The 20,566-nt window shown below is 35.8% G+C and overlaps 1 protein-coding gene across 1 annotated transcript; it reads right to left on the bottom strand.

Annotated features, from left to right (window-relative positions):
• Window positions 1-19,899: 19,899 nt before the first annotated feature.
• LOC120256336 (uncharacterized mitochondrial protein AtMg00810-like) lies at window positions 19,900-20,391 on the bottom strand. Its single transcript, XM_039264035.1, has one exon. It carries the CDS (start codon window positions 20,389-20,391, stop codon window positions 19,900-19,902), a length of 492 nt encoding a protein of 163 aa, XP_039119969.1.
• Between the last annotated feature and the right edge of the window lie 175 nt (window positions 20,392-20,566).

Here is a 20,566-nt window from a genome sequence, read left to right as displayed (position 1 = left end):
CTTTGCTCAAGTGAGAGTTTCAACATTTTAAAATATATGGATTTGCATAAAGCGAGTTTAAATAACCCTAACACATAAAACTCATCATCAAAACAATATTACAAAAGATATCCAAGAGATCACATCTCAAAATTTCATTTGCTTGGAAACATCAAGTTTTAAAAATATGAAATTTAACATTTAATCATTAAGTTGTAATCTAAAAACCTCTCTAAACTCTAGTCGTGGCCGCTGCTAAGTGCAAAGCTGTCAAGGTGCTCAAGCCCTTGACATTGACCCACCGGGAATCTGTGTGGTGACTCCGGCCGAGTTGATAATGTATATCCAATCATGGCTCTATGCGTCACCTAAAATGGACTAGAAATCCGGGTCTTCAGACCAAATGTACGCGAACCACATGAATGGTTTGTTGCATGTAACACTGCAAGTATACATGTTCTTAAGGAATACCTCGTGGGTGAGCAAGAGGGTCGTATTCCTCAGGGAACGATGAAAGGAAAATATTATTTCCTTTCACTTAATCAATAGCATAACGTCTATGGTGTTTCTTAGATCTACTTCTACAAACTAGTTACTAAAATACAATTGAGGATCATGAAGTATATTGGAAGCAATGGGTAACCATATGGGAAGTCCCTTAGCAATTTTTTATGATGTGAATTGAAATATAGTAATGTTATCTAGTGATGGACCGGGAGAATTTAGAAGTATACTGGTCCCAATCTCTTGGCAATAAGGTTAAAGCACTAGTAACTTAAGATAGAATCTCTTCTACCCCAGCTTCCTATGTCCGTCTTAAGGTCAAAAACTCCTCTAAAAGGATAATCAAACCTTAATCCAGAAATCTAGAAATACCTCATCTCTTAGCGCATGATAAGTTCTTGTGTATTAGTAATATGAAGTATTTTTTTCTTGCGTTGAGCATTACTTTTATCAGGTTTTAGCACTAATACATGTGTATTTGTGTTACTTTGGTACAAGTAGGTTTATGGAGTCAAATATGTAAGAAAAAAACCAATGTAGATCGTGAATACACTATTTGATGAAATCTTGGAAGGAACAAATGCGAAGACACAAGTTGGGCTCAAAGATACTAGAATGTGTGCCAATCTCCATGTATTCAAGCAATTACAATGAGTTGGAGGGGCACGAAGGCAGTCACATTTGCGTATCCCTACTTGTGCAATGATATCAAGATCTTCACCAATGAGGCTTTTTATTGAAGAACCGACGCAATCTACAATATAATTGTGTGCCCGTTTATGTTGCCTCGATAAAAAGTGTGAATCGGGAGTGTTTTTTGGTTAGTACTGTAGCAGGTTACTGCAGTAGTTACTATTCACAGCCAGTAGAAAATCAGAATTCCAGAGAATCCACATGCCCGTGTGGAAATTTCCACAGGGGCGTGTGGAACATCCACATGGCCGTGTGGATGCCCGATTCCATCCTATTTAAAGCCACGATTCAGCCCGATTTCAGAATCCTTTTCCCCATCTTTTCTCTAACATTTGAGAGGCTTGTGGCTAGGGTTTAGAGAGGTATTGACAAGGCTTTTGGAGTGGTTCTACGGCTTCAACACCGCATTTCTCTTAGAAGATAGCTATTGGGGGAGCTTTCATCGGCACCGATCTGGTGAGGTGTGTTCTAGGCTTAATGAGGGGACCTTTGGAGAGGACGAGGCTACTCCACAAGACCATCGACATGACTGCCAAGGGGGTTTTCCTATGGATTACTTATTTTTACTTTTGATTTTACTATTGATTGTATCTTGCTTTATGGAGAGCTAAATCCCTAGTGGGTACTTGGATTTCGGAACCCTAGGATGTATTTATTTTATTAACCTTTTATTATGCTTTCCTTAATTGATGTTTTAATTGATTTCCAATCTTGAATGCTTGTTGAATGATTTCTCCATTAGAGTGACACTAGGGTTGAGAGTTCATATTAGAGTGACATACCACGAGGGTTAGGCAAAGCTAGATTGGAGAAGGTCAAGAGGGTGAGTCGAGAGGTAGCAGAGCGTTCCCTTTCCCTTCTGATGTGATTTATCCTACCTCCATTTCCTAAAGTTCTTTGCGGTCACAATAGAGTGAAGTGCTAAAGGATGAACTCCGCCGGGGCTTAGTTGCGCGAGCGACAGAGTGAAGCATTGAAGTGAACTTTAGTATATGGGGCTTTATTGTGACTAAGGGCCTTTTGCCTGGACCAAAGGGTTAGGTCTACATATAAGAATAGGGTTTATCATTTGGAATCCCTAGACCGTCTTGCAACTTTGCACAGTGTGAGGTGTTGAGACTGATTGATTTCTCCACTGGGGTATAGTGTAGAGTTAGTCACGGTTGACCTTAGGTTTGGGACCATGTATTTTAGGATGTCCACGACTCATTGAGCATTAGTTAGGAAGCATAATAGTTGTTTTTGCACTTGAAGCGATAATCCTAGGCGGAACAATATCCGAGTACCCCACTTCTTATCGATTGCCTTTCCTCTCACTTATTTGTGCCTCTCTTTCTTATTTCTTTTATTTTGTCTACATTACATCTTATCAACACAATCATTGTTTCATCTTCACTTGGTTAAGTAGCAATCTTGGTGTTTTTATTCTCTACTCTCTGTGGATACAATACCCACTCACCTGGGATTTATTACTTCGACAAACCTGTGCACTTGTGGGTCACACGCAAGGGGTGTGTCAGCACATGCATAGATCTAACAAGGCATGTGTGTTCTAATGAGTGGGAATATCTTCCTCACAACATCAACACATTAATCAATAAGAAAATATGCAATAAATCACATTTAACTAGATGAAAATATATTACCAATGGAAATAAATATTCTCAAGAAATACTTAGGTACAACGGCATACAATTCCCCTCAAATTGGGGTCTCTTATGGATAAAGATTAAGGATTAAAGAATAAATCATCCACAAGAAAATTAAAAAGAATCCTAAAACTAACTCTCTCCAATGGTTCTCTCATGGTTGAGGTTGAGAAGATCCTAATAATGTCAAGACAACACCGAATCTTTTCACACACCCTCCACTACCAATATACGTTGAATCCCTCTTGAGAAATCCGCTAAAAGAAGTTGAATCCTTGTCTTTAGCTGCACGGCTCTCTAGAAATCCAGCTATCTCTGAATATATTTAGCAAAAAAATCCCCCTCAAATAGTAAAATCTAGGGTAACTTATAGTCCAAGTCCACCACGGGGTCACAACGGCTGTTGTGTTCAAAGTTGATTTCTAGGGCCATAAGCTATGTCCTGGCAAGGTCTGGTTCTAGGTGTTTCATGCACTAACCACGGGCATTATATACACAATGGCCGTTGTGAAGGCCATTGTGGCTCCAGTGATGTCTTCCTATGGATTTATACACTTTCACGATTGAACCATGGCTGTGATGAGGCCTTGGTGATGTTCTGAAAGTTATATTTTAGCCCGATTTACCTGAAATTGGGTCAATATATGCTTCTTTGGCCCTAAAATACAATTATATCCCATGGTGAACGAAAGAATGTAATTTTGTACTAGTTTTGTGCTAAACATAAGAAATTTCATGCTATATGTAGTGTAAATGATATGTAAAATATACATATTCAAGCACTTATCAACGCCACCTCTACAGGCTAGCCGTAAAGACTGTCCGGTCTCCATCAAAAATTTTAGAAGCTCAATAATACAAAATATGCATATTATACCTAAAGTCCAGATCCAAGGCAACATCCCTATACTGAGAATGAAAACCGATTCCGCAAGTGTCGATGGAAAAAGCACATTAATATGTAAACACGGTTTCATAAATTATTTCAATCTCAATATATATATGGTCATTAAAATTTTCACTCAAATGTTAAGGATTTCATAAATACCTCAATAATATGGAAAATCAATCCAAATCAATCACAACCTTTGTTCAATATGATAAAGCCAAGAATCATTTTCATTCATTAGATTCAGGTATGCAAACAATATAATCTAATAGAATTATGCGATCACATAACCCACTCACAAACTCAAAGTGAGAAAACCCACATACAAACTACTCGATCTGCTAGCTCCTCGCCTCGTGACGAGTCCTCACCACCTAACTGACCAATCACGCACACACAAGCAACAAAGTAAGCAAAAGAAATACCAAGAACGTTGGCCTAGGGTTGACTCAAAACAAGGTTCTAGGGTTTTCAATGAACTCATAAGGGTCTGAGGTTTACTCTAAACCAAAGAAGCCAAAGAAACAATCATAGTTTACTGGTATTATAATATCATTTCATAGAACTACAGTTTTTCTCGCAAAACAAATCTTGTTTTAGGTTACATTCAACTATGGAAGAATAACAATGTAAAACATCTTCTCAAATTCTAACAATCATCAAGCAAGAAAGGAGGATAAATTTCAAGCTTTCTCAAACTCATAACTCAAATCCTAGCTCCATCTTTCCATCCAAGCACCAAGGAAAACCAAGAGAGGATGGACAACTTACCTCTAGGTTCAGGGAGAAAGGATGAAGGATCTTAAAGCTTCAAACTAGCAAGAAAAAAGGGACCATCCCAAATTCTGTTCCTCCAAGAGAAATTCAAGAAAGATGAGAGGAAGACAGGAAAAGAGAGAGAAAAGAAAACACAAAGCAAACTGATAAGTGCTTATCTGATAAGAATGCGAAGTGTTCTTTCCTTATGATGAGCATTACTTTTATCAGGTTTTAGTGCTAATACTTGTGCATTTGTGTTACTTTCATGCATATAAGGTTGTGAAGCTGAATGTTAAAGAAAGAAGCTAATGCAGATCGTGAGTACAGTATTTGGAGGAAATCTTGAGAAGGATCAAACGCGAAGACATAAGTCGGGTTCAAGATGCAAGAATATGTGCCAACCTCAATGTATTCAAGCTAGCACAATGGTTTGGAGGGGCACAAAGACAGTCACATTCGAGTATCCTGGCTTGTACATTGATAGTAAGATCTTCACCAATGAGGTCGATTATTGAAAAAAAAACAAAGCGATCTACGACGTGAACGTGTGCTCGTTGACGTTACCTCGATGAAAACATGGATTCGGGAGTGTTTCGGGCAGGTACTGTAGAAGGACACTATAGCAAATTATTGTAGCAAGTACTGTTCACAACCGGTTGAAAAAGAGAATTCCAGAGAATCCACACAGGCATATGGAAATTATCCACGCAAGTGCGGAAATTCCACAGGCTCGTGTGGCAAATCCACAGGGGCGTGTGGATGCCCGATTCCGACTCGATTTAAGCGCGATCGATTCAGCCCACGATTCAACATTCTTTTTCTCTATTTTTTTCCCAAACTTGAGAGGGGGCTGCGGCTAGGGGTTTTGAGAGGTATTGCGGGGGTTTTTTGGAGAGGTTTTTTGGCTTCGACATCGCGCTCCACTTGGAAGAAGGTTATTGGGAGAGCTTTTGTCGGCATCGATCCGGCGAGGTGTGTCCTAGGCGGGACAAGGGGACCTTTGGAGGAGCCGAGGCTTCTCCACAAGACCATCATTATGGCTATCGAGGGGGTTTTCTATGGATTACTTGTTTTACATTCGATTTCATTATTGATTGTAACGAGCTCCATGGAGAGCTAAACCCCCTAGTGGGTACTTGGATTTGTGAACCCTAGGATGTATTTGTTTCATTAAACCTTCTATTATGCTTTCATTAATTGATATTTTATTTGAGTTCCAATCTTGAATGCTTGATTGATTGAATCCTCCCTTAGAGTGACACTAGGGTTAAGAGTTCATATTAGTAACCCTTATGAGTGAGTGACACACTACGAAGGTTTGACAAAGCTAGTTTGCAAAGGGTCTAGATGGTGAGTCGAGAGGTAGTGGAGCATCCCCTTTCCCCTCCGATGTGATTTATCCTAACTCCATTTCCTTGATCTCTTTGCAGTCATAGTAGAGTGAATGGGCTAAGGGATGACTTTCCGTTGGGGCTTAGTTGCAGAGGCAACAGAGTGAAGCGTTGAAGTGATTTTAGCACCTAGGGCTTAATTATGACTAGGGACCTCTCACCTAGACCAAAGGGTTAGGTCTATTTCTAGGAAGAGGGTTTATCACTTGGAATCTCTAGAACTCCATGTGATTCTATCCGAGTAAGAGGTGTTGAGATTGTTCGATTCTCCTCCGGGACATGGTATAGAGTTAGTCACGGTTGACCTTAGATTTGGGACCGTATATTGAAGGATTTACATGACTCATTAATGCATTAGTTGGGAGGCATAATAGTCGGTTTGGCACTTGAAACGATTGTCCTAGGCGGAATAATATCCGAGTATCCCGTTTATATCGATTGCCTTATCTCTCACTTACTTGTGCTTTTCTCTCTCTTGTTTCTTTTATTCTTGTTTACATTACATCTTATCAACACAATCTTTATTCACTTGGTTAAGAAACAATTTAAGTATTTTTACTCCCTACTCCCTGTGGATATGATACACACTCACCTGGGATTTTATTACTTGACAAACCCTGTGCACTTGCGGACATACGCATGAGGCGTTGTTACAAACAAGGGCTGAACTTGCAAAAGAAAACCTCTGAGTTACTATGAGTATCGAGTCTATAGTGCCACGTAATAGCTACGATCTTGGTTAAAAAGTATTACAGATAATAGGCTTGGAAAGCTGGGTTATAACATCCTACCTCCCTTAAGAAATTTCATCCTCAAAAATTTCTAGCTTATATTGCTCTTGAATAAAAAGGATGACTTCACTTCAATGCCGCCTTAGGCGCCCACGTTAACTTTTCCACATAGTCACTCCTCCAAATCACTTTAACCATCGGGATCATCTTCCGACAGAGTATCTTTTCTTGCCAATTAAGGATCTTCACCAGTTGCATAGAAAAACTCAAGTCTTCTTGCAACTATACCAGAGGGGCTTCAAGTGTGTGCGACGAATCGGGCACATACTTCTTCAATACGGAGATATGGAAGACATTGTGGATCTTCTCCAACTTTGCCCATAACTCAAAGTGGTAGGCGATTGGTCCAATCCTCTCAACAATGGGAAAAGGTCCAATATACGGGGGATTTAACTTCACTCTACTATAGAAACGAATCACCCTTTCCAAGGTGAAATTTTTAAGAACACGCAGTCTCCTAACTTAGTCAAATGGTCGATGATCACCCACAGTGCATCAAGACCTTGAGGTAGATGTGGCAAACCAACCATAAAATCCATGGTCACATGTTCCCACTTCCACTTGGGAAACGATAAAGGCCGCAGCAATCTTAAAAGTTATTGATGCTTGGAAAGGTGCAAGAAAACCTGGGTGATTTGCATAGCCGGCATCCACTAAGTAGTAAAAACATAGTTAATAGATAAACATTTCTTGTTAGTTAATGTTTTACAATTAATTTATTGGCAGTATTTGAAAAGCAATTGAAACATGATTTTTTTTTTTTTACCGTCTGGAACCTTCAATCCATTAGGCTTTGTTACTGGGTCCCTAATGACCCGACCATCATGAGTTGACCTTTCCCATCCAGACAATACATATATAAATTGCATGTTTTGATTGCAAACAACGAGGATATTAGTAGTAATTTTGGACTTTCTTGATCTATATCTTGGATGATCAACTTTAGGTGCATACAAGTCTATATGTGTCCCATCTAATGCTCCAAGTGAATTACTCATTGAATAAAAAATGAATTGTTAGTTACAGAATTTCTATGAGTAATAGAGTATGTGGGCATAGATTCTTACCTTAAACCACTTCCATCTAAAGTTATTTGAATTTTCTGGTACATGTTCTATTTTCTTCAAAAGAACAGAATGGCAGAGACTGACTAACTTTAACACGGCATGGAATTGCCGACTAACGATCTCGTCCAATTGGAGAAAGTCAAATTTAATTACTATATTCTTGACATGGTGGGGTAGGATGTTTAGAAACATTGCTTCATAGCCCATCAATTGTACTTAACAATTGACACAAATTATGAAAACAACATTGATCCATATGTATCTTGTCAATGCACTTATTATCACTTTTGGAAACTATACAGTGGAAGTACTTAAGTTGCTTACGAGATCTAATAGATGTTCACAAAATCTCATGTCAAATCATTCTTTGTCTATCATTATGTAGTTTCGTCAAACATGTAGTGATCATGATTGTCATTACATAGAAGTAGCATATGATCATTGCGCAATATAGTCGAAGTTGTTTAATCTTGGTTATTTTGTCAAAATCTAAAGTGAACATTAACACATATATTAATTCTAGCAATTTTTTTTAATTCGTATACATTTTCAATTGAAACCAATGCTGGAACGAATGGTATCTTATTATCATGGAATATGTAAAAAGGTATAATAGAAAAGAGAATAGATATAATAAAAGACTTTTTAATGGATACATAGGATTTAAGAGACACTATTAAATTGAAACTTGACATATAAGAAAGATTCAGTGAAATAATATATGAATAAATGATGAGAAAGAAATTGAAAAAAGAAATTAAAACTCTCTCCATTTATCTCTTTCTCTTTCTATAAACATGAAACCACAAAATATATATACACAGAAAGATATAGTGAAATAAAAACAATAAATGATAAAAAAGAAAATGAAAAAAAAGAAACAATCTTCAGCCATGGGAAATGCAACTATAAATGATGAGAAGAAAACCAACCAACTCAAGTAAAGCATTTCTGTAAGACATACAATAAATTATTTTCCTTCTCTTATTTTGAAAAGAAAAAATAAAAGATGAACAAATTGAGGACTGTCACTCTACTCTTTATCTTATTGTGTCAAAGAGGCTTGTTGTTGTTGTTGTTGTTGTTGTTGTTGTTGTGAGGATGATCTTTTCTTTCAGCCTTCAAACTTTTGAGTTTTTTAATTTTAATTTTGCTTAAGGAGCTTAATGGGTCCAACTGATGTGGACAATCAAAACAAATGTCTTGGGGCATTCCTATAATTTTTAAGCTTGTGAAATATATTCATACAAGTCCTTGTGCTATTGTCGCATCCCAGATTTCCATAAGAAAAGGGGAAATTTTATCAAAGTACAAGATGAAAACTTCCATATTTAAGATAAACAATTATGACTTCTAACTATGTAAAACCAAACAAAGATAGATGTATCACCACAACAAGAAAGCAGGATAAAATTTCACAACCATTAGAGAGGTTTTGTTTAAAAATAATATAACAAAAATTCACACCATTAAGAAGTATAAACATATAAGATAGATTTAATCGAGCTATGCTACATTAAGCAAAAAGTAACTACAGAAACATACCTAACTCCACCTCCAACAACTACCACTATTCACAAGACCTTATTGATCCATGAATAACATTAGCAAATGTAACCACAAATTTAAAATTTAAATGGTTGCATGTTCTTCAATCATACACAATCCTATACAAAGCAAAAGAAGGTCATTTCAAAACAATCTTCATAAAAAAAGAATTTACTAATACACTTGAAAGTGAGACATCCCTTCTAGAAACAAAAACACCCATCCTTTCTTCTACAAAACATACTTCTCTTAATATTCTCATTTTGACTTATCAAATCATTTCAACAAATTAGTGTCTCACTAAATTTCATCAAATTCACCATTTAAAAGCATACTTGCATGAGAGTTTGATCTGCTCAACTCATGTGGAACATCCCAAGATGCTAACTTTCATGAAGATTTGATTAAAAAAGGTGATGATTCATTCCAAAAAACCAAACTTTTCATTCCTAAAAAAAAATTGCACAACCTTCTGGATAAAGAAATCAATCCAAATTCCAAAAAAATATTGAAAATTAGAAGATAGAAAAGAACCAACCATTAGAAAGCCAAATTAGCTCACCAAATTGTAGCCGTAATGGTTGGTGTTCTATCAGAGCTACCAGGACAATGGAGATATAGACCTCTCAGTGATGGAGAAGCTTTTTAATCAGGGGTAATACTGTCATTTTTTCATCCATGAATCAACCAACAATCCCCCCATTAATGCACACCCAAACAAGGGATTACACCATGTAAAGAACCATTCCCATTCCATTCCTTGCAACCAAACACCCCCTAAGTATAGCGTTATAACATAAAGATTTAAGATAATGCCATAATTATCTTGCACAAAAATGTGGAATTAAGTGCAAATATTAATTTTTTTTTATGATATAGTCCTTTATATTGTTGGTTTTTTTAATTTTGTTTTCCTGACTGATTATCATTATTATTTTTCTTTTGCGAAAACTATGTTACATATGATATGAAGGGTTTTTTTGTGTGTGCGAATCTTCTTTTTTTTCCTTAAATAAATTATTATTTTTGGATTTGGATTTTTTATATCAATTATATTACGTTAGATGATGTGCCTTTTATAATGGAAAGAACAGAAAGGTATTTCCTAGAAGAGCAAAAAGAGAAGAGGCAGAAGAAGCTCGGGTTGTTTCCAAAGTGTCTTTTACCTTATAATTATGTCACGCCCCGAACCCGGCTCAATCGACCCGATACGCCGACAAACAGCCGTACACCTACAAGGCCGAAGCCAAGTAGACATATAAGGCCTCAAAACCTTATAAAAAAAGAACAAAGAACCATACTAAGTGTTTTGCAAAACAATACAAACTTATTCAAATAAAACCTAGGCCTACAATAAACGAAACTTATTACAAGCTAATTATTTGGCGATTATTAAATGATCCCCGCTAAGCTATCCGTCACTTAACTTTACTCCTGATCAGAAAAGAGATATCAACAACATTTATGAGCTTGACAGTCCAGTGAGCACCCACTAAAAATATTGTGATCATTTACAAAAATCATAATTTATCAAAAATCAAAAAAATCGATGAATCAAAATTTTATTTCAAATAAACACAGTGTCAAAAACCGAGCATATAGGTCTCCCCAAACAACTATTACCAAAACAAAATAACAGAATTCATATAATAAGCTAATTATTAGGCATTGACTAATAATCCCTGCTAAGCTATCCACCACTCAACTATACTCCTAATTTAAAAAGAGATATCAACAACATTTATGAGCTTGACAACTCAGTAAGCACCCACTAAAAATATTGTGATCATTTACAAAAATCATAATTTATCAAAATAAAAAACCATTAATCAAATTTATTTCAAATAAACACAGATGTCAAAAACTGAGCATATAGATCCCCCAAAACAACTATTGCCAAGTAGGGATGCAAGTGGGGCGGGGAATCCCCGTTCCCCGCCGAGCCCCGCCCTGATGGGGGGGGAGTTCCCGAAACATCCCCGCAGGGCGGGAGCGGGAAAAAAATTCTTCCTGCCTAGTGGGGCGGGGCGGGTGCGGGGGAATGCTCTCCCCTGCTCCTCGCGGGAACCCTCGAGGGATTCCCCTAACAAAATTATATATTTTTAGTATATTTATTAAAGATTATTTCAACATTAATATAAGATTATATATATAATCAATAAATATTTATTTATTAATATTTTTTAGTTATTAATAAGTTTTAGTAAATATAACTTTCATATTTAACATAAACTTAATTTAAATAACTGAGTTTAAATATAATCGTAACAATAAATTTGAAATAACGTTATATATTATAAATATTATTTTTTCAATCCATTAAACATTTAAACTCTTGCTCATTAATTTATCTTTATATTATAAAATGGGACTCACAATTATTCCATACGACTTATTAACTATTTATATTTATATATTTCATTAAAACATATTTATTTAATAAAATATTAAATTATTTTAATAAAATTATTATATAATATATTTACAAAATTAAAATTCAAACTAAGTATTACTTCAATGTAATACTTGGAGATAATTATATGAAAAATTGTTTAAAAAATTTTAATGAAAACTTTTTATTTCCTATTATTGATAAATATGTTATATTAAAATTAAGATTGAATTGATAAATTTATCAACTTTATTGAAATCTCAATTTGTAAGTATAACATCTCTTATGAAATCTCAACTTGTAAGTAGAACATCTCTTATGAAATCCCAACTTCCGCAATTCCCCATCTTCAATTCTTCATACCATCGATTACTTTGTTAGTTTGTTATTTTTTATACATTAAATAATACTTATTTTGAGGAATATTTTGTTTTTAATTTCATATATGATGTGTTATATGTGTAATTTGGAAAAACAATTTAGTGGAATAGGAATTCCTCGTCCTCGTGAGGATTCCCCGACCCTGCAGGGATCCCCGCGGGGGAGTGAGTGGGGAAATTTCTCCCCCGCGGGGAATTTTGAGGCGGGGAATCCTCGCCCCGTGGGAAGCGGGGATGGGGATGGGGATGGGGATCCCATTCCCCGCCCCGCCCGCCCCGCCCCGCCCCATTCCACTTGCATTCCTAGTGCCAAGGCAAAATAACAGAATTCATATAATTACCCTTGGTGACATAGCCAAAATATCAGAGCTCATTTATTTAACCTCAGAGACCCGAGCTAGATTTATCAGAGGCCATTATTCTTCACCGACGGAACGGTGTGAAATTATAATTTCTAGATCAAAATACATGTCGACATGGTCAGTGTTTACCCCCAATAACAGAGTTATTGCAAAGTTAATCCTAGGACTACGAGTACTGCGTCAAAATATTTCTTATCCAAACATTCAACAAAGTCGAAATACCAAGGTTCAAATGATCCCAATTTCACTAAAAATATTTCCATTTATTTAAGAAAACAAATATCTCATAGAGAATTTCAATAATACATAATTTAATGACTAAAAATAAAAATTATAAACAGAATAACATTAAATATCAAAGCTTCCAAGCAGCAGTAATAATATATACTAATAATAATAATAATTTTTTTTCTTTTCTTTTTTACAGTTTTAGAGGTACGAAAAAGCCAAAACTTTTCAAGTCTATATATATAGTATAATTTATATACGGGTACTTACCTGGTTAATGCCCAAAACTCTAAATCCCAAATCAAACAAGTTTTCTAATAATACCCTATATTTGAGAATAATTTCCAAAGATATCAAAAGCCTATTTAACACAAGCAAGAAAATTGAAAGAATGATACAAATGCAAAATGTCAAGCTATCACTTTGCTCTCCCAAATATTGGTTATTTCCAAGGGTATAATAGCATTTAACCACTCTAAATAATCATATTAAAATTCTATCATGACCCATGAGTAGGGATGGCAATGGGTCGGGTTGGGTGCGGGTATTACCATACCCGTACCCGTACCCGATCCCCCACTAATATACCCGAACCCGACGGGTTTTAAAAACCCAAACCCACACCCGCACCCGACGGGTAATCGGGTACCGGCGGGTATACCCGCCCCGGCCCCAATATTAAAAAAATTAATAAAAAATATATTATTTTTATAAAAAAAATAACTTAAAAGTAATTATAATTTTTTATAAAATAAAATAAAATAAAATTATTATATAATTACAAGACCAAACAAAAGAGGAAAAATAAAAAACCCTAAATTGTGAAGTTGTAGAACATATTAGTATATATATATGTATATATACATATATATATTATATAAATATTTTAGTAATTTTAATTTCGGGTCGGGTACGGGTCGGGTATTAGAATTCCCATACCCGCACCCGCACCCATTTCATACAAGTCGGGTTTTACCCGAACCCGACCCGAAACCCGGTCAAATCGGGTTTTACCCGTCAAACTCGGGTCGGGTCCGGTTGGGTTGGGTCGGGTATGGGTATTATTGCCATCCCTACCCATGAGTACTAAATCAGCCATAAGTTTGTCTATCTTTTCCCAAATCACAAAATTATAAACTCTAAGGATATTAGACAACCAAGGCTATAACATATCCAAACTTCACATGGTTTAGAGCACTACTCAATGCATAAATTTATTTGAATGCCCAGCTATTCCTGTAGACATGCAATTCTGACATACTCCTTTCAAACATGCATATATCTCAATCTGTAGCTCAAAAATTAGCAAAATTTTACTAAAAATCAGATAACTTAATAATAAACAACTTTTTTTATTTTTCACCTTACCCAATTCAATCTTATGACCACCAAAAATACCCATTAATCTTGATGTTCTGCACAAACATCCCATCCGAGTTAGTTTACTAATAAAGTCATATCTCATAACCTACAGGCATACAAATTCTTAAATTTTGTAGAGCCAAATAAAAAATTATATTCTACAACTTTTTTATATAAATCTATGTCTAAATCAAACTCAAACCTATAACGAAAATAAAAAACGCTTAAAGGCCTACACAAAAATCCTACCAGAGGCACTTGTATTCAAAAACTATATCTTACAGGATATAACTGCAAACATTCTGAAATTTTTCAGTAAGATATTTAAGATTGATATCTACAAATTCTGTGTTTTGATCTCCTCCAAAACCAGTCTCTAGGTCACTCAAATTAAAGAGGGATCTCTGCTACGCTAACAGGAAATTTATAAATCTTATCCTCAAATTAAATCAAATCGAAATTCTCAACCAAACCCTAACCCTAACTAGTATCATGTCACAACAATCATAAGAAAGAGCAGAAACAAAATAAATTAGAACCTTACCTGAATAATAATAGTGAAATAAACCCTTGACGGTGAGATCCTTTCCTCTTCCTCGTCCTCGATACTACAATTAATCAAGGAGAGACACTAGATCTAACTTTTCTCAAATGACAAGACTAAGAAAGAAGGAGACGAAGAGGTGGGTAGGGTTTGAAATAAGTAATTGAAACATAAAGTATAAAATTTTTTAAAAAAAGTAACCGCCGAATTTAACATTAGAATTTAAAAAATATGGTGGGACCCATAAATTAATAAATCAGTCCACTCCAGAGCTTAATATTCAGGGCCAAGTTGCCTCCCAAGAATCTTCTACCTTAGAAACTTCTAGCTTAGGGTTAATAAGTCAATCTACTTTAGAGCCTAATATGAAAAGACAAGCTATTGTTGATGTCTATATGCCACCGACTCATATAGTGGTTAGTATGAATATTTGAGATTCCAGCTTCAAAATAGCTTGGGAATTAAGAAACATTTTTATGGAGTAATTTAATTTATAGAATAGAAGAAGAAATGGATTTCCTGAGGACTTAATGACAAAACATGGTAAGGGATTTGGGGATTTGTATATATATTTTTTATTTTTTGTATTTAATATGTCAAATATATGTGTTCTTCTGGGGGACTTTGTACATATATTTTGGATGGTTTTGTTAATGTTTTTACTAATAAGACTATGTTTATATTTGTTTTTGAAAACTTTTTATTCTATGTACATTCACAATTAATCATTGTTTGTTATAAGTAAATATATTAGTTCATGTATTGCTATAACACCCAACAAAAATATTAAATTAAATTTTTGATTGTTATAACATAACTTTAATATCAAATCTAATCAACCATACGTACATTTATGCACAAGGGGTTGTTTGCCCGATTTGATGGTCCATTTGATGTGGTCCAACGAGTTGGCAATGTGACTTATAGACTAAATCTCTATGATAGATTAAAACTTCACCCCACTTTCCATGTCAGCTTTTTGAAAAAAATGGCATGAAGATCTTAGTGATCTACAGTGGCCTAAGGTAAGTTGGGTACATCCAACAATTCATAAGGAGGTCAATCGAGTGGATAAATGGATTTTAGACCAAAAGGTCAAAGGCCAAAGTAACAAGAAACTACGAGTCTTCTTCCTTGTGAAATGGAAGGAATTGTCAAAATCTCTTTGGTAATTCGAGGAATTAGTTTAAGTCATCTTAAAAACAAGATGATGAGAGCGTTAGGTTCAAAAAGTTGGGTGGTTTGTAAGGATTGTGCCCTTACACTTAGTCATGATCTTTTGATGTGCCAAAATCAACGAGATCAATCTGATCACTTAGGCATGGGCGAGTGCCGCCCTCGATCAGGGTAGCCTACCCAAGTGAGTGAGGCAGGTTGGTAGTTAGCACGCGTGAGCATAGAGCTACATGAATTGGGCACCACATGTAAGGGTGTGGCCGGGGCATTTGCTGAAGAGTAGGTGTGTCATCTCATACAATCATGGGCCAAGACCAATGTTTTTAAAACTGGATCGAACCGGCCGGTCAGATAAAAAAAAAACCGAGAACCGGCCTATAGCCCGATCTGGTTTTAGTATAATTGTTGACCAATTTGCTAACCGGTCAAACCCGACAAACCGGTCGGTCGGACCAAAAGCGGATAGAACACAGTTTTCCGTTTTCATTTTTAGGAAAGGACTTAGGGGCATGAATCGACTCTTTTTCTTGATTTAATGATGCTCTTTGAGTCTTGATTTGTTGAAAAATGTTGTTTGGATTCTTGGAACTTTGGAGTTTGGAGGTATAAGAAAATGAGCAGAAGAAGAAACTTGTAGATTGTTCAAGAGATATAGATTATTTAGGACTTATTTTATTCTATACTTTTATTTTAATGGTAATGTCTATCAAATCTGAGAATTAAATTAAGCATACTTAGTTTTAGCTTTAGTTTGAATTTTTTTGTTCATGCCTTGTCTTATCCTCACATAATTAGTAACTTAATTGGTGGTTTAACTTATGTGGTTATCATCATCCGCTTTATGATTAATAGATTAAGAAACAAAAAATCAAAGGGAGTTGTATTTGTTGCTTCTTCTAGATTAATTATTTGAATCTTCAACGATTATCATAAAATCATAATAATACTAAAATAAATATTTAAGATAATTATGATTAAAAATATTATAACGTTTGTTATTATATATATATATATATATATATATATGATTTTGACATCTCGATCCGACATGTAATGGATCATCCGGTCCGGACAGATTGATCCGTGACCCAAATATGAGACAGGTTCAGAATCAGGTCAGGTTTTAAAAATATTGGCCAAAACCTAGTAGCCCACGAGAGGGCGTGGGCGTACAGGCTTGACTGAGAGCAACACGAGCAGACGTGAACGAATAGAGGTTGACAACCAGCACTTAATCATTTCTTATGTGGGGCAGGCGTACACAAGGCAAGTTGGGGTTAAGCTATGACAGTCAGGCACACGGGCGAGGCAAGTTCATGATCAAGAAGGAACTCACTGTGCCGAGGCCAATGAGCATGGTGTGGCAGGCGAACGTGTGACTGAGACTAATACGCATGAGTGACGTGACATGATAGATGCCTAATCGGGTAGAGACACAGTGATTCCAAGCGGCACTGTATCATATGATAAGGGTCATGAATAGGAATGCCTACTATAGCTCAATGAGCATGCTTGTGTTTTCTCAGACGTGACTGTTAACTTTTGCATGGTCAAGGCTCAACTTTTGCATTGTCGCATGAAGTCTAAATAATATTTTCAAGATTACTTTCAAAAGGAAAGTGCATGTGTTTCTGTACCAGATTTTATTTTTTATTTTTTTAGTTTTGGACAGCGGCGACAAGCGCCGCCCTATTAAAAAATTATCAAGGGATAGGTGGTATGGTGTTGCACTAGTTACGGTGACTTATTACTCACATAGAAATTTATTAATCTAGATAGACATCATATGAGGTGATAAAAGTGCTACCACATACATGCTAAGAAAATGTTCAAGAAAAAAAAAAACTAATAAATCCCCTTATTACACAACTTTGGAGGGGAAAGATACGGTACCTCCCATAGGGGGATATATTAGACTCATTTAAACAATACCACAAATAGTTCGAGGCCTAGAAAAATTCAGATAATCTAAGCTCCAGACTTTTACTTTTGGTCAGTAGTTAGCTTAATGATATATTTATTTGTATACATAATATAATTGTTAAAAAGAATTATTACATTTATTTTAAAAAAAGGGTTCAGTATGAAATTGTTAAATGAAACTGATTAAATTTTTAATATATGAACTTTCTAAGTTTGCATTTGGCATAATAAGATATCGGTATTGTTTTAATATTTTTATTGCAGTAAATTTTAAATATTAATGTTTTGTAAAAGTTGAAATTGCATATTTAATAGGTTTCTTCATATATTGTAAATTATATATTAATACCTTTTTTTTCTAATTTATTATTTTTACTTTATAAAAATAAAAATATTTGATAAGAACCATCATTAAACTCAATTAATAAAAAAATTAGCCAGGATCTTTCATTTATTTATTTTTAACTTCAAAAAGAAAGTAAATATAAAAAAACATTTGACTCATAAAAATGATAGTAACAACCTCTTGCTAGAAGAATTCTGAACTTCTCGTTACCCAATGGGGTTTGTTAACGAGCATGTTGTAATTTTCTAGCCTCTAATAGAGTGTCCCTTTTGTGGTAAATTCTGTAACCTGACAACAAACTCTAAAACCTGGCCCTAAGGATAGATTCTTTATTAGCTCCTATTATGGGTTTTTTTAAAATGATAGAGGATATTATTTTTCAGTGACTCCTACTATCCCAAGATGCTTGTCTCCGAAAAATTAATATATTTAATTAGCTTGCCCGAAACAATAGAATTTTCATGTTGATAACCTCTCTTTTAGGTGTTGTAATAAGCTTCCAATAATCACTTATGTTTTTTATCACACTGCAATTGAGATGGTGGACCATCTTTTCATCAATCGCCCTTTTGCATCATCCATTAGGTATCAATTTGCGCATGTCTAGATGCTGCCTCAGACTCCTTTATCCTTGACCGATCTCTAGAAAGCTTAGCTTTGAAATCTTATATTCCCAAGTAAAGTCACTTGGGATTTACTAGCTAGTGCCATCACTTAGCATATTTGACTTGAAAAAATGCCCATATCTTTAGTTTTATGACACTTATACCTTCTCCAATCATTTAAAGAATTAGTGGCATATTTTTTCACATGGGATTTGCAAACTAGTGCCATCACTTGGCATATTTGGCTTGAGAAAAATGCCCACATCTTCAACTTTATGACACTTACACCTTCTCTGATCATTTAGAGAATTAGTGGCATATTTTTTTTTTTTTGCTGGTGTCTACAACTCCTGAAATCCAGAGACAAAAGTTGAAGGAGTCTTCCACTGCTATTAAGAGAAGCATTTAATTTAAAGGGATGTCTTCAACCAATGAGCTCAACTGATGAGAATAAGACTAATATGTTAACTTACACTCTCTCCAGGTTTTCACTCTTTGGACAAAGAAGTAGTTGAAGCTGGTAATCTATTGAGCATACTTGAAGTACTACAGAGTCAACATAATATAAAGGCAACAAAAGGCATGCCAGCTAAACAACTAGTAAAGAAGAAAAAAACATAAAGTAAGAACAGAGAAAGGGAACATCCAATCAGCCTTGCATTTTTACCCATACGTTCCATCCAATCTAGAGCCACCATAAGCCATGCATGTACACGTAGCTCGTCTTTGTGAATTGTCAACTCTTCCTTAGCTTCTTTTAGTTATGAGTATGACCCTGACAATCTCAACATCCTCCACTTTACTCGGAACTCTTTCATCCCGAGAGCATTTTGAAAAGTACTCGTAGTTTATGAACGGGCAACGCCTTGGTAAGAATGTCAGCGATTTGCTCATTTGTGTTGCAGTGAATTACATTGAGTGCGTCGTCTTTCACCAAATCACGGATGAAGTGGAATCGAGTGTCGATGTGCTTCGTGCGGCCGTACAAGGTTGGGTTTCGGGTGATGGATAAAGCCGACATGTTGTCGCAATAGATGATGCTCTGTCGTGACTGCTTTTCTCCCAAGCCTTCAAGCAAACGTCTCAACCACACAGTTTCACATGCCGCCGAGGTAGCAGAGATGTACTCGGCTTCAGTACTGGACAGAGCTGTGATCTGTTGCTTCTTCGAGCTCCAAGCAACTGCAGCTGATCCAAGAGAGAAAACCCAACCGGTGGTGCTCTTCCGATCGTCCAACGAGCCTCCCCAGTCACTATCTATATAACCAGTGAGCTTGAACTGATCATTGTTGGTGTAATGAAGTCCAAAACTCATTGTTCCTGATATATAGTGTAGTATTTATTTAACAGCGCCCATGTGATATGATGTAGGCGCTTGCATGAACCGAGAAACCACCCCAACGGCGTACATAAGGTCTGTCTGGTGTGTGTTAGATACGATAAGCTTCCCATAATTCTTCTATAGCGAGATGAGTCTGCATTCCCAGAGTTATCCTTCATATAAAGTTTTTCATTTGAATTCATAGGAGTAGAGATTGCCTTGCTGTGTAACATTCCAGTTTTCTTCAATAAATCTTCGGCATATTTATGTTGAGACACAAACAGAGAACCTGGTTTCTGCTTTACCTCTAGACCCAAGAAATATCTTAGCAGGCCGAGATCCGGCATCTCAAAGGTTCTCAACATTTCTTCTTTGAATTTGATCAACATTTTTGATGATGAGCTCATATAAATAACAATGTCTACATACGGATCATAGCAACGTAATGTCCGAGTTCCCTTTAAAAGCTTTCTATACACCATCGGGTTCGTTAGCACTTTCGCACAAACCCCCGTCTGCTGGAAATGCCGATCTATGCGACTATACTAGGCTCTAGGAGCTTAGCAAAGCCCATATAAAAGCTTTTCAAGCCTTTGATACTTTCTCCTCTTCTCCTTTGATGATGAATCCTTCTGACTGTGATATGTACACTTCTTC

This window comes from Dioscorea cayenensis, unplaced genomic scaffold, assembly GCF_009730915.1.
Source record: "Dioscorea cayenensis subsp. rotundata cultivar TDr96_F1 unplaced genomic scaffold, TDr96_F1_v2_PseudoChromosome.rev07_lg8_w22 25.fasta BLBR01001398.1, whole genome shotgun sequence".
NCBI classification, from domain to species: Eukaryota; Viridiplantae; Streptophyta; class Magnoliopsida; order Dioscoreales; family Dioscoreaceae; genus Dioscorea; species Dioscorea cayenensis.
The sequence above is the reverse complement of the archived record's forward strand: the minus strand, read 5'-3'. Positions and strand labels throughout refer to the sequence as shown.

What these genes read in the sequence shown, in the direction of transcription:
- LOC120256336 (XM_039264035.1), bottom strand. Translation starts at nt 20,391, where the DNA reads ATGGTGTATAGAAAGCTTTTAAAGGGAACTCGGACATTACGTTGCTAT.